The sequence below is a fragment of the Erithacus rubecula genome (assembly GCF_903797595.1).
Source record: "Erithacus rubecula genome assembly, chromosome: Z".
Lineage (NCBI taxonomy): Eukaryota > Metazoa > Chordata > Aves > Passeriformes > Muscicapidae > Erithacus > Erithacus rubecula.
The window spans coordinates 22,818,934-22,831,786 of record NC_136661.1 but is presented as its reverse complement, the minus strand read 5'-3'; the positions used below and the strand labels follow the sequence as shown (position 1 = coordinate 22,831,786).

Below are 12,853 nucleotides of genomic sequence, written 5' to 3'. Positions count from 1 at the left end.
AACGAGAAGCATACTGCAGGGAGCTTTCTGGGAGATTTCTAGGAATTGCATGGAAAATTTGAAGACCATACATAAGGAAATGGTATCAGGACAGTCCATGGAGGAAAGAAGAGCTTTTCCATTCAAGTCACTTAGATATTTCAGAATCAAAGGAAGGTTAGTCACACAGGCTGTACATTCCAGGACAAAAAAGAGCAAATTCCCTGGGACAGAAACTCTTCCTCTGCTCCTCACCTCTGCTGAAGCATAAAGTGACCTTTGTTTTTCCCTTCAGGAGAGAGAATTTCAGAGCTTCTAATTGAAACAAAGCTTACTGCAGTATTTGGAATATATCACTGTGCATCATGAAAACTTGTTCCTTAAAATAATAAAGCAGCCCAATTCTTTCATTGAAATAGACACCGTATTGTTGGCAAAAGTTTATTTTCTGTTCCCAAAATTTATTTTGAATGCTTAGGTTTGTGGTTTTGTTTACTTTCAGCGAAATGCATTTTGGCTGTTTTGCTGGCTTACAGTAGCTAGTCAGCCTGCTGCCCAGAGGCTGTAGGCCAGTCTTCTTTTAAGGCTCCAAAATGTTTATGAAGCAAATTGTTTTTCTTTGAAGACCATACCTTTGTTTACCCTCCCCCTAGAAAGTAATTCTCTTTTAAAGAATGATGTGTCTTGAGCACTGTGGATATGTTATTGGGGCTACAGACAGCCTGGAATGTGGTTATGGCTTGACTTCTTACCAAAACTTTTTGCTGGTGGTTACTGAGTAAGCTCATGGCCTTGGTGATCTCATCTGTAGAGGGCAATGGCCAATTAAAGATCTTTTCCTTGCTCTTGGCTAGTTTTTTCATGATCTAGCCCTGTCTAGGGGCAAAGAAATGAGATGTAGAAGGTCTTTAAATGGCCACTGATTAGACAGACTGCAAGAGGTTCTACAATTCTACTTCAGAACATGGATGTCAGATTTTCACAAAGGAACTAATTACCCTTATTAAGATGATTTAAAAATTACACACAGTACTCAAATGAGTCCCATTTACATGTGAAGAAAGAACTCTCTTTTTGTCTAAACAGAGGGAAAGTATCAGCTGTATTTCTACACAACTCATGCCAGCACAGAGGGCACTGATGTTCATGGTACCTAGAAAATATTTTAAAGAGTTTGGATTATCTCCAATGCACTTATGAGAGAATTATAATATCTCAGAAAAAGGGCCATAAAACTTTATATGACAGCTTCACAGATGGTTAGAGAATCACAAAAACAGTCAACTTTTCTGCTTGGATATGCTTTCACTGAAAATTCCCTTTGGAAGTTTTGTTGCTTAATTTTGGCAGAGAGGATTAATTTTATGTCTTTCAGTTTGTCTCCTGAAAAAGAAATGATGGACAAGCAATATTTTTATTAAAATTATTATTAATTATTAGTTCTCGCACTTTATTGTACACTTCTAATCTTTTCCACTGCACACTTCATTAATAAATAGAAAATTTGTTGTGTAGAAAATAATGAGTAGGATAAACAAAACCAAATCTGAAATCAAATATTTAAACTCAAGTTCATGGCTAATTTTGATTTGAGAAAGAAGAGTTGTGCCTATAAATCAGTGAGTTTTATGACATATTTCTCATAGAGATTAACAGCTGATGGGAATTAGTTAAATGTATCAACCTTTCAATATTTTGGGGTTATATATAAAGGAGGGGGTTATGGAGGATATGTATCAGCCAACTAATGTGTAATTCTGCAGCATCACATGCATAAATGTTCTCACATTTCTTTAAATGCATACCTTTCTTTAAATTTGCATCTTCAAATTAAAAACTCAACATACAAAAAATTTCTGCCAGGATCACATCCTGCTTTTTAGTCATAGCTGTACAGACATGCTCAGAGCATACACAGGGAATTAAAGTTGCAGTAAATCCTTGCTGGGCTTCTGTGGCTGCTTCCTCTCCCCAGGAATTTGTTTCCTGTTTTGTGCACAGGGATGTCCTCTCTTGCTTTAGGCATAAAATAATTTTAACTACCAAATAAACAATAATTCCATTTGTTTCTGCTTTCTTTCGTAATAGTACGTTCTGTAAGTTGTATCTTTTGTTGTGCCATCCAAAAAATAATGTCAGTAAATAGCAGTCAACAGGGAAAATATTGATATTATGTTTGCTTGACACCAAACAGAAACCTTAGTGCAGTCCAAGAGCTGCTTGAAAGCTTCCTGGCAAGATACTATGATTTGGGCTTTTGATACTACCACAAACGTAGCATCATTTAGCAAATGGTAGAACTGCACACTGACAAAAATATTTATGATTCTCTTAGGAAGTCTGCAATCAAGAGCTTATTGCTATTGCTGAAATACTGAAGCTTAGCATTTGAAAATCCTTTCTTACTTAGAAATCACAAAATTTGATGCCATGTTTATGGTTTGCAAAGTTTCCTACAAACTTGAAAGGAGTGAATATATAGAAGTGTTCCTAAATAAGTAATTCAAACTAAGAAATTCTTATTCAGAAACAGACATTTTCTACAAGTTACCAATTACTCTAAAACACTGCAAATCTGTTATTTCTTGCCAGAAAGCTTGAAACTCCAAATGAATGCACAACTAAATTTTTTTTCTTTTTGCACTTATTGCCTCTATAGGATATTTCTTGTGCTTGGGAGTCCCTATTCAGGCAGTAATGTAAAAACAACATAGCAACAACAACAACAACAAAAACAAAACAAAACAAATAATAATAATAATAAAATCGAAGTACCTATTTTCTGTCTTGAGAGAAGTAACCACAGGAGGTGCTGCCAGTCAGAGACCATACTGTTAGTAACCTATATTTCAACTTCTCTAGGCTGTTAAATCCTTCAAATGAAATTTTCTACTTAAGGCATACAATTTATGGTTATGGTCAAAATGAACATGAGGCTTGTTTAACAAAAGAGGAATACAGTCTTCCTGTGTTTGAAGAAGTCTGCTCCTGGGCAGCAGCTGCAACAGTACATTCTCTCAAACAATCCCTTCTGATTTCCTTCAGATTCAAAAACAAAAAAATGGAATCAGAGAAATGGTAAAGGCCTGAGCTTGGCTTGGACAGTTTGACATCCACTCACAGCAAAATTTCTTCTCAAGCAGGATGTGAAGAAAAGGATGAACTCCCCATCTAAAGATTATAATTCTCCTAAGAGTCCTTTAAGTTGTCAGAAATTCTGGAAAAGTACTAACTTTTTCAAACATCAGAGTGATCAGGAACCTTTCCTTCTCCAAGAACTCATCTTCTGACCAGCCCCCCACGGACGCTCGGGGAGCTGGTTTGGTAATGGAGCCCACCCAGCTGGCCCAGCATCACAGAAATCAGATAGATCAATGCTTCTTACTTCAGATTCCACAAGGGATCCCCCGAGTTTCAAAATAAATACTTATGTATTCCTGATGGGAAAAGCTTAGCTTTTTATAATAAAGATAAGATTAAATTCCAACCTTTGCCAGGACCTGTGTGTGCAATAAATCCAGTGTGAGCAATGCTCCTTCTCTCCTATTTTGTAATGTTATTGTACTGGTCTCTTTGGATGAAATTACATTAATTGAACTTTTATAATGAGAAACTGTTCTGCTACAGTGGTAAACAGAAGTACTCCATAGCCTTGAGCAGCAATTGTTAGATGACATTATATTTGTATTCCTAGCATTAGCCTTAGGACAGGATTTCCTTGGAGGAGCCCTAAAAGTTATTTCTAGTTATTTAATAATAGCAATGTTGAGATTTTAAGCAATTGCCACTCTATCTATTTAAGAATTTGAGTTTTTTTCTTTATTCTAAGAGATCTGAATATGAAATTACATCTGATTTTGCTCTAATGGACTTGAATTTACTTGAAATTCCTTGTAGTCTTTTGGCAAAATTTCACAATCACATTTAACAGTTAAGCATATTAGTAGTCATGATAATTGTCTTGATAATTAGTCTACTTCAGTTTATTCATAAACATGTGTATTAGATTTTGGGCTCTAAGCAGCTGACTACTATTTACTGTCCTCATTGAAGACTCTGATATTGCTGGATGGTAGTTATGCTAAAGTACGATAGTAGAGTTGTACATAGTCAAATATGTTTCAACACATTATTCAATTGTTTTCCTTTGTTCATCTGCATAACTCTGCATATATTGAAATCAGTAAGGCATCTAGTTAAAAATAAATAAATCCTTTGGCAATCCTCAAACTTATGAAAGGGCAAAGTGAGAATGTGAATTTTGTTTTGTGATAACTGTTGATAACTCTGTTGTTTACTTAAGGTTTCCCTCAGAGCTGAGGGGCAATTATTTAAATCAATATAATTTTCACTGATTATGAACATTAAAATTTTGTTTCAGCAGTTTGAATCACATAAAGTGATTCTCAACAGCTTTGTGAAATATTCTGCTGCTCCTAGATATGCTGTCCCCGTAGAGATTCTACTTCAAAGACCTCACAGTCATAGCAGAGCAATGTGTGCCTGGGGGAGAAGATTAGGAAGCACTGCCTGGTTTGCTTCAGCTCTTGCTGATCCACAGGGGCTGTAGGGCATTCCTGTGGATTCAGAGCAACGCCATCCTTTCCTGCTGTGGTACTTTGCTGGTAGCTGCCCTAACCTCTGATGTGTTCTTTGTTTCAAAGCTGTGATAATCTGTTCATACTGGCAGATTAAAACCTTTGACAAAACATTTAAAAAATATTTCAGGAGAGCCTGTTTCCCTCTCTTGTGCAATGCTGCTGCCTACTCCAGGAGTTTCCAGCAAGCCAGGCCTCTGCATATTTAGTGCCTATGTACACGAAATAAAGGGGAAGGAAAAAGCCCTGAAGAGAGCCCTCAAAAGTCCTCTGTCTGCCATCTCATCATCCACCTTCTCCCTGCTGCAGCCTGCTGGAGTGCATGCCCTCACCACGATAATGAAACACATTCAGCTCACAATGACCTGCCCTGGTGTCCTGCTGCTCCTCTGCCAGGAGCTTTCAGCTCGTGGGTGTGGAGGTCACCCACCCCGTGACCCGCAGGATGGGGCAGAACAAGGAGGATCATTCTCCCACTCCATGGGCTGACTCACGTTTCTCAAAGACCAGGATGCAAAGTGATTTACATTCCTAAGCAGCAAATCATGTTTCTTGAAACTAGGATGTGGGCTTCTAGCTTGGGAGCAATTTTAAGAAAAGGCCAAATTTGTGCAGCTTCTGAGAAAGGAAGAAGCAGTTCACTGGGGCCAGTGTGAGTGCAGACACCACACATTCTCAAGCGTCTTGAACAGGGGCTGGAAGATGTGACAGGAGTGAGCACAACCCCGCTAAGTATCACCCTCTTTGACTATCACCCTCTTTGACCTGTGCTTGGCCAGGAAATGATCGTATTTTAGGGGTTAAATCTGCCCAGATGATATAATCAAGTAGCTGTGCTTTCTTCTAGACATTCTGGCCCCCTGTTCAGTGTTTATTTTCTGGTTGCCAGGTTCTTTGAAGGTGGCCAATTTGACTTGCTACCTATGTGCCATGTCTGGGACAGAGGACATATATTATAAAACATGTATTTACAGATCTACTAATTCACCCCCATAAAGATGAAACACTTTGATATTCAAATACAAATCCAATGAAGAGGTGCCATTTCTCACATATATAGTTCCAGTATCTGTTATGAACAGAACCATCTTCCTGCCAAGAGTTTCAGCTCTGGTATTATCTAATGAGACCTTATCTTCCATTTCTCCTTCAAATGTTCTTCTAAGATGCTAAATCAAGTCAATATTTTCACTGATCACATTTTCAGATTTTCAGAAATTTTGAATGTAGTCAGCTGCATTCTAGAGTATCCTGTCTCTCTCCTGTTGATCAGAATCCAATTCATCACTGAGCAGCCTAAGAAAACATAATCTGGTCTCTCAGTTCTACCAAATCTCAATAGCATAGATGCTCTAATGGTTACCAAAATTTATGTGATTTATGAAACTTTATACAAGCTTTACAGGTTGGGGGTTTTTAGCAGCACTTATGAAACTAAAATTTTGTTTTGTTTTTCCATGTGCTGACCTCACTGCATAATTATTCTTGCTGCAAAATACTCCAGAAGTTTTTCAAGCCATTTTCTAAACACCCTTTGAGCTGCAAGTCCTTACCAAAGCTTTAATTGCTGAAGCACAGATTCTTTGACAACTTTAAAACATAAAAATAAGCAAGGCTAATCTTGTTTGAGTGCAGGCATTGTTCTGCCTTTCTTAACTGTTGGTTTCTCTTTTCCAAATAGTGTGTTAAATGAAATGGCAAACTGGGCCCTGAGCTGACAGGAATTTTTCCTGTTTGCCCACAGGCAGTGGATTCTACCCAGCAGTAAGTAGCCTGCTGGGAGAAAAAAATCTAACTTACTTCCAGAAGCACACTATGATAGTGACATAATTACTGAAATTCACATATTTTGCTGCCTATGTCGCTTATTTCCTTATAAAAAGTTTCATTTTATTCTGTCCACAAGAAAGGACTTTTCCAGTAAGATGCAAAACATTACAGAGGTTTAATTTATTTATGTAATTTCTCAGTCAGGAGCTCACTCACTGCCCAAGAAGCTGTGCTGGAAATCTGATTAAATACCATGGCTTACCTCACACAGCCCAGCTAATGTGCAACATGAGAGGCTCTAAAAAATGCAAACCTGGTTTTTGGTCTTTGGGTTAATTCTGGCTTTACTGGTTCAACAGCTGTTTGATTTCAGTGATTTCAATGACTTCTGTTTCAGTATCCTTACAAACAGCTTGCATAGTGTGTTTTACACACCTTGGGAGATGAAAAAAGCACCATCAGACATATCTTAAAACCTAGGACTTATAACTGAAATCTCACAAGCTTCACAAGGATCTGCCTTTTCCAGATTTGAATCTGGAAGCTGATTTGTGTAGGTATTCACTTAATAACATATTCTCCATGTGGTTTTCCAAGAATGAATGTTAGGATGCTACTAGAGGAAAGGTAGGATTATAAATAAGTAAGGTAAGAAAATTAATTCTTACATTGAAAAATCAAGAAAACTTACATTTTTAAATTCTAGTGTAATTTCAGGACAGCTTAGCTGTTTCTTTGTGTAATACAGTGCCATCCTTTGTAAAGTCAAAGATGGCATGTGTGGTCATCAGGACAGGTTTGTCTCTTGTAAAGAAGGTGGCATGCAAGGGGCCCATGAGCAAGAAACCAATGTCTGTGCTGCAGCCAACAGGGAAAAGAGGAAATCTGATCTAACCCATCTCTGCAGCTCCTGTGCCAGCTGCACTGGGACAGTGGTGACAGTGCAAGCTATACCTCCCCTGTACCTGTGTATTTGCTGTGTGTCTGATTCCTCTAAATTTGTTCTAGTGCTTTGCACCTACATTTTCGAAATTAAAAGCACAGTGTGTCCTGGTAAAGTGTTAGGTGTGCAGGCTCTCTATATTATCATCTGACTTCATCTATCCAGACACAAAAGGCACTTTAGTTACTTGTTGTGACACAGTAATGATTTCCGTGTCTCAGACACCACTCAGTCTGTCAATAAATCCAAGGTCAGCAACAGTGGGATGTTAGATCACAATTAGGTAGACAAATGCTTGGTATACTAGTGTTTTGAATATATAAAAGTCATACTTATACTCAGCTAATTGAAAAAATTCAATCCAGAAACTTACTCCAAATATATGCTAATGATAACTGACTTCCCTCCATAGTGTAATGTCTGTTGCAGATTTCAATTTATACAATTGTTGATATCAAAACCACCTAAAATATTAGACTAAAAGTCTGAAACTAATTAAGATACAGGTCAAGAGTAGATATTTCTTATCTTTATTACGTTGTTGTTCGAACTTACATCATACATGAAGCTTTTTCTATAAAGACTTTTACTACTTTATGCATCTGTTAAAAGATTTAGAATGGAAAAATCCAAGGTGTGTCTTGTGTGGAAAAGCCCAATAATAAATTCCTGCTGCTTCAGCACATTATTTTAACAAATATATTGAGTGAAAAGACTGGCTGAAGATTTAACATGGTACTTAAATTCTTACCACTATTATTTTCTGAACTTTCAAATAAAAGCCATGCAATATGTATGGATGGATTTTGAAATATCCATTGTTGGTTCAGGTGTTCAAATTAAGTTTTCCCTTCAATCAAAGCTTGGCACTTAACCCAAACTTCCAAATGTGATCTAAAGGAGATTTTTCTTTCATTTTAATAAAAGTGTGCGTATATACATCACAAAACGCTTTACATAATGCAAATATAACTTATTTTACTTTAGGCAACTTCCATTCTGTAGCAAGAGTTATTTTATCATCAAAAAAGTGCAGTGGAAACTGTTACATAGCCAAAATCCTGAAATGATGTGTTCAAAGCACAAAACTTGTGACTTTCACTTCAATTATTACTTTTCTTTAAGAACTTCACTTTCATATAAAAAAAAATTCAAATAAAGATGCCTAATGTAAGTTCCAACAAGGTTACCACAGGGCCTAGAAAGTAGAAGACAATGTTAGACTGCAAGAAAAGGGTGTTTTTGAAGAATTTATTGTATGCTGTGAGAACTGACCCTGTTCAAGGTCTGGATCTTGTGATACTGCCATTGCCACTTCTGGGGAGAGGCTCTGCAGTTTGTTGCTTCCACAGGTAAGGAATTCCCATCCAAAAGACCAGAATCTGGCCAAGCAAATATGAAATTTAAACAGTGAGGTCAGAATGGCTTCTCTTAATAGCCTCTAAATTGAAGCTTGGAAGGAAATTGTTTTGCTGTCTCCTTTTATTTTTATATATTTCAACTTACTACTTTTCTGCAGTAGGATAAAAACAAGACCATTTGAAGCCTTTTTGAGAGAAAGAAGAAAACACCCCACTCCATACTTGTTCCATGTTGCAGCTTATGAGGCCTCTTGCTTTCTCTCTTTTGGACATAGCCATAGTCTGGAGAAGAGCAACTACATTTTCCTAAGAGGAAGTGGAGGCTTGCTCCACCATTTTCCCCAGGAAATTTCTCACACTTCATATCCACTGGATATGAAGTTCCAAACTGCAGGGATGGTTCTTTGGGTATGTACCTTGTCCCAGTTTCTAGCAGAATCTGGAGACACATATGAGAATGTTTCACTTAGAAATAACTGGCCTCTGCTTCCAACAGATCTTCAGAGATGCTGTCTGCATGAGGAAAATGTGGAATGCTTTTTATATGAGTTCAATATTTAGTGTTCAACTGACATCAGCCTGCTCAATATGTCAGGACCTTCTCAAAAGCCTGACATTCTCAAAATGCTCTCTTTTTTCCTGTAAATTGTTATCTGGATGATTTTCCCCATTTCATTTTTTGAATAATTTGGCCCATTTCAGTTTTGTCTCTCAAAAAATGAACAAAGATGATAATTCTTCTTAGCCACAGAGATGTTATGATGGAGGTAGTTCTGATTTCCAAAGGAGCAGGCAAATCCTAAGTGTTGTAAATCAAGCAGATGAAGCAAAAGGCAGCTTGGCTGAACAGGATCCTTCTCTTGGAATTAAGGTGGAAAAGGAAGATTATGGACAGAGGAAGCATCACACAGAAGAACACAGAAAGACTGCCTGTAGGGAGAAAAATTTTGCAGCCAAAGCTCAGTTTGAAGTGAAGTTGACCAGAAATGTGGGGGAAAATAAAAGGGTTCTTCAAATACACAGATACCAAAAGGCTCTGAAGTAAGTCAAGCCATTATGGCTCAGTAGCAAAGGTCCCACTGCCTCTTGTTACCCTCACAAGGAGCTGCAAAGATGAGATGAGACTTTTTTTAAAGGTTTCTGGATTTTCACTGCCAAGAAGGTAGAGATAAATCTTCAAAGAATTCCTATGCAGAGATGCTCTTCACGGGCTGGGCAAGACAGAAGGGCTGTTAGGAGGCTGGCTCCAGCCTGCCATGTCCTGTGGGATCTCAGTGCTAGCAGTGGAAGTAATGTCTCCTCTGCTTCCTCCTAAATCCAGCCAAGAAGGACATTTTGAGTTTTAGGATTGAACCTCAGCTCCTTCATCTGACAGGACCTGAGGATGAGCAGCATAAAGACCTCACGTCAGCATCCTGGGGACCTGTGAAGGCAACAAGGGGCAGAGAAGGCAAAAAGAAGCAGAGATGCACTATTGGTAAAGTAACAACTTTTATTAGCATCAAAATTTGTCTACATCAAATCCTAAATGGGTCTGCAACTCTCCTAATCTGGGCTCTTTTCCAGATCCCTCTGTTTTTCTGCCTGCTGCTTTGGTCCTATAGTTCCACAGATCTTGCTGTTCCACATGCTGGAATCCTTGGACCACAAGCATAGCCTATATATCACTTCTGATCTCCTGAGCTGTGTCCAGCAGATCTGTGACATTGCCTGTAGGTTCCTGCTTCTGCCTCTCTCCTGACCCACAGGCTGAGAGCACGGCTCATCCATCTCTCTAGAGCTGAGGTGTTGAGGACAGTAGTAAGGAGGTTGTAACCATATCCTGAAGGACTGGCAATTGCTTCCACTGGACTTTTTTTCTGATCCTGCTGCTCCTTCACCTCTTGGAAGGGTCTCCTGAAAGGGACCACACGATAGGCCTTCTCCACAATCTCAGTTCTGACACAGTTGGCCATGTCCAGCAGAGCCAGGTTATCAACTGTGGGGCTGTGTAGGGCATGTGCTGGGCCCTCTGCTCCTGCTGCTCTGGCTGTTGCTGTTGTCACCTTGTCCCTGCTTCCTTCCTGCTCACACTTCTCTTCTGGCTCCTGGACAGGTTCCTGCACCATAAGCCAGGCCTTCTTAACAACCTCAGTCCTGGTGTAGTCAGCCATGTCCAGCAGAGGTGGGGTATTGACTGTGGGGCTGTGTGGGGTGTCTGCCTGGCTCTCCGGCCTGTCTGCTCTGGCTGTGGCTGCTGTCACATCATTCATGCTTCTTTCCTGCTGCCATTCTTCTTCTGGCTGATGGATAGGTTCCTGGATCATAAGCCAGGCCCTCTTAACAGTCTCAGTTCTGATGTAATCAGCTGAGTCCAGCAGTAGTGGAGCATCGGTTGCAGGGCTGTGCAGGTCAGCTTCCAGATTCTCTGCCCCTTCTGTCATGGCTGTGGCTCCTGTCACCTTGTCCTTGCTTTGTTCCTGGCCCCACATTTCTCTTGGTGGCTTGTCAAGTCCCTGGACCACAAGCACAGTCTTGTCTAGGCTCTCAGCCCCCATGGACTGGGCTGTGTCCAGCTGAGCTGGGCCATGGGCTGTGGGGCCATGTGGAGCTGGTGTCTGGTTCTCTGCCTCTGCTGCTCTTGCTGCCTCCACAGGGGCAGAAGAAGCTGGTGGGTCTGCCCCCTCATGTTTGAAAGGTGTGTGGTGCTCCTCTTCCTCAGAAGCTACAAGCAGTGCAGAATCAGCCTGCTGGGCATCTGCAGAATGTACTGGAGCAGGAGATGGTCTCAGCAGTTTGTCAGCTGCCTCTCCTGCATCCTCTCTGCCCACACTGCTGCAGCAGCTGGGACCCTCACTGGGATCAGTGTTCCCCTCCAGGTCCAAGGAACCGGCCCAGTAGTGGACCCAACACACAGGAGGTGATGCAACAGCATCTGTCCCTTGGGACAGCTCTGTGTCTATTGCATCTTGCCATTCCTCCTCCTCTGACAGCTCAGTGTCAATGGCATCTTCCCATGCCTCTTCTTCTGAGAGCTCTGTGTAGATGGCATCCGCCCATTCCTCTTCCTCAAACAGCTCTGCATGAGTGGCATTTTCACACTCCTGTTCCCTGACCAAGGCCACTGGCTCGATGATTGGAACTTGGGCTCCTAGCAGCTCCAGTATCACCTGCTTATCCAAGATACCCTTTGTGAATCTTCCTGTCACCTGTGGTGTGGCACAGCCAGCCACCCATGAGAGGCTCATGCCCCTGTCCAGTCCTGTCTCACGCCATGCCATTCCATCCTTGGCACTCACCTGTCCAGGTGTGTCATCGAGTCCCCCAAAGCACCTCAGGGAGAAACCCTGTCCTTGGGCCTCTGGCTGCTGGAGCTCCCTGTCCTGCAGGCCATCCTGCTGCTGTGGCTGGGTGGCTTTCCAGAGCAGGCCCTGTCTGCATGAGCTTTTGGCTGGGCAGCTCCCATTCAGGTCCTCGGGAGGCCTCCTCTTATAGGACACAATGACCTCCCTCACAAAGGGCCCCTGCTTCTTGTGCCCCCACAGCCACGAAGTGCTTTGGTAGCACTCAATGCACACTGACAGCCCTGGTGGCTCCTGCTGCACTGATTGCTGCTGGTGGCCTGTCCCTGCTCCTGCATCCCTCATCAGGGATGATGATATAGCCAAGCCAAGGTTCTGTGCCAGCCATGCTGCCAGCTGCTCCTCCTTCTCCATGGCTGTTTTTGGCATCCTCTGCCTCAGACTTGTTAGCATTGCCCTGGGCAGCTGCTGCTTCCTGAGCGAGGTGCTCTTCTAGGTCACTGCATCACAAACAGCCACTGTCACACTAGGTCACTGTCACAAAGGGCCATGTCCTGGCATCCCTCTCGAGGGCAGGGCAGATCTCTGTGATGCTGGCTGGGTGTTGTGAACTGCCACTGCCTGGGCCATGGCACAAGGGGGAAGCCAGGTGCTGCTCTCCCTGCCTGAGAGCCCAGTCTGGGTTGTATTCCCCAGAGGGCCAGGGGTGGTCAAGCTCCAGACCTTTGCCATTGGGCAGTGTTGTCAGGTCTGGGCAGTGCAGCACATCTGAGATGAAAAAGTTATTTCAGAGACCACAGCTTTTAATAATTAAAATCTAGTATGATGATTAGAGAAAGTGATGAAGTTGGGAACTGAGCCTTTGAGGAGCACTAGCATGCCCTGGTTGGACTGATAATTGCATTGGGCTGAACTTGGTGA

At 41.4% G+C, this 12,853-nt stretch overlaps 1 protein-coding gene across 2 annotated transcripts; it reads right to left on the bottom strand.

The window, feature by feature from the left end:
* Positions 1–10,129: 10,129 nt before the first annotated feature.
* LOC306814304 (uncharacterized protein) lies at positions 10,130–12,566 on the bottom strand. Of its 2 annotated transcripts, none has more exons than XM_079330232.1 (2): positions 11,930–12,566; positions 10,130–11,800 (listed from the first exon to the last, which is right to left on the bottom strand). In XM_079330232.1, exons 1-2 carry the CDS (start codon positions 12,383–12,385, stop codon positions 10,316–10,318), a joined length of 1,941 nt encoding a protein of 646 aa, XP_079186358.1. In that variant the 5' UTR covers positions 12,386–12,566; the 3' UTR covers positions 10,130–10,315. The 2 variants fall into 2 exon arrangements, with proteins under 2 accessions (XP_079186358.1, XP_079186357.1); XM_079330231.1 differs by having other exon boundaries at positions 10,130–12,118; positions 12,209–12,566.
* Between the last annotated feature and the right edge of the window lie 287 nt (positions 12,567–12,853).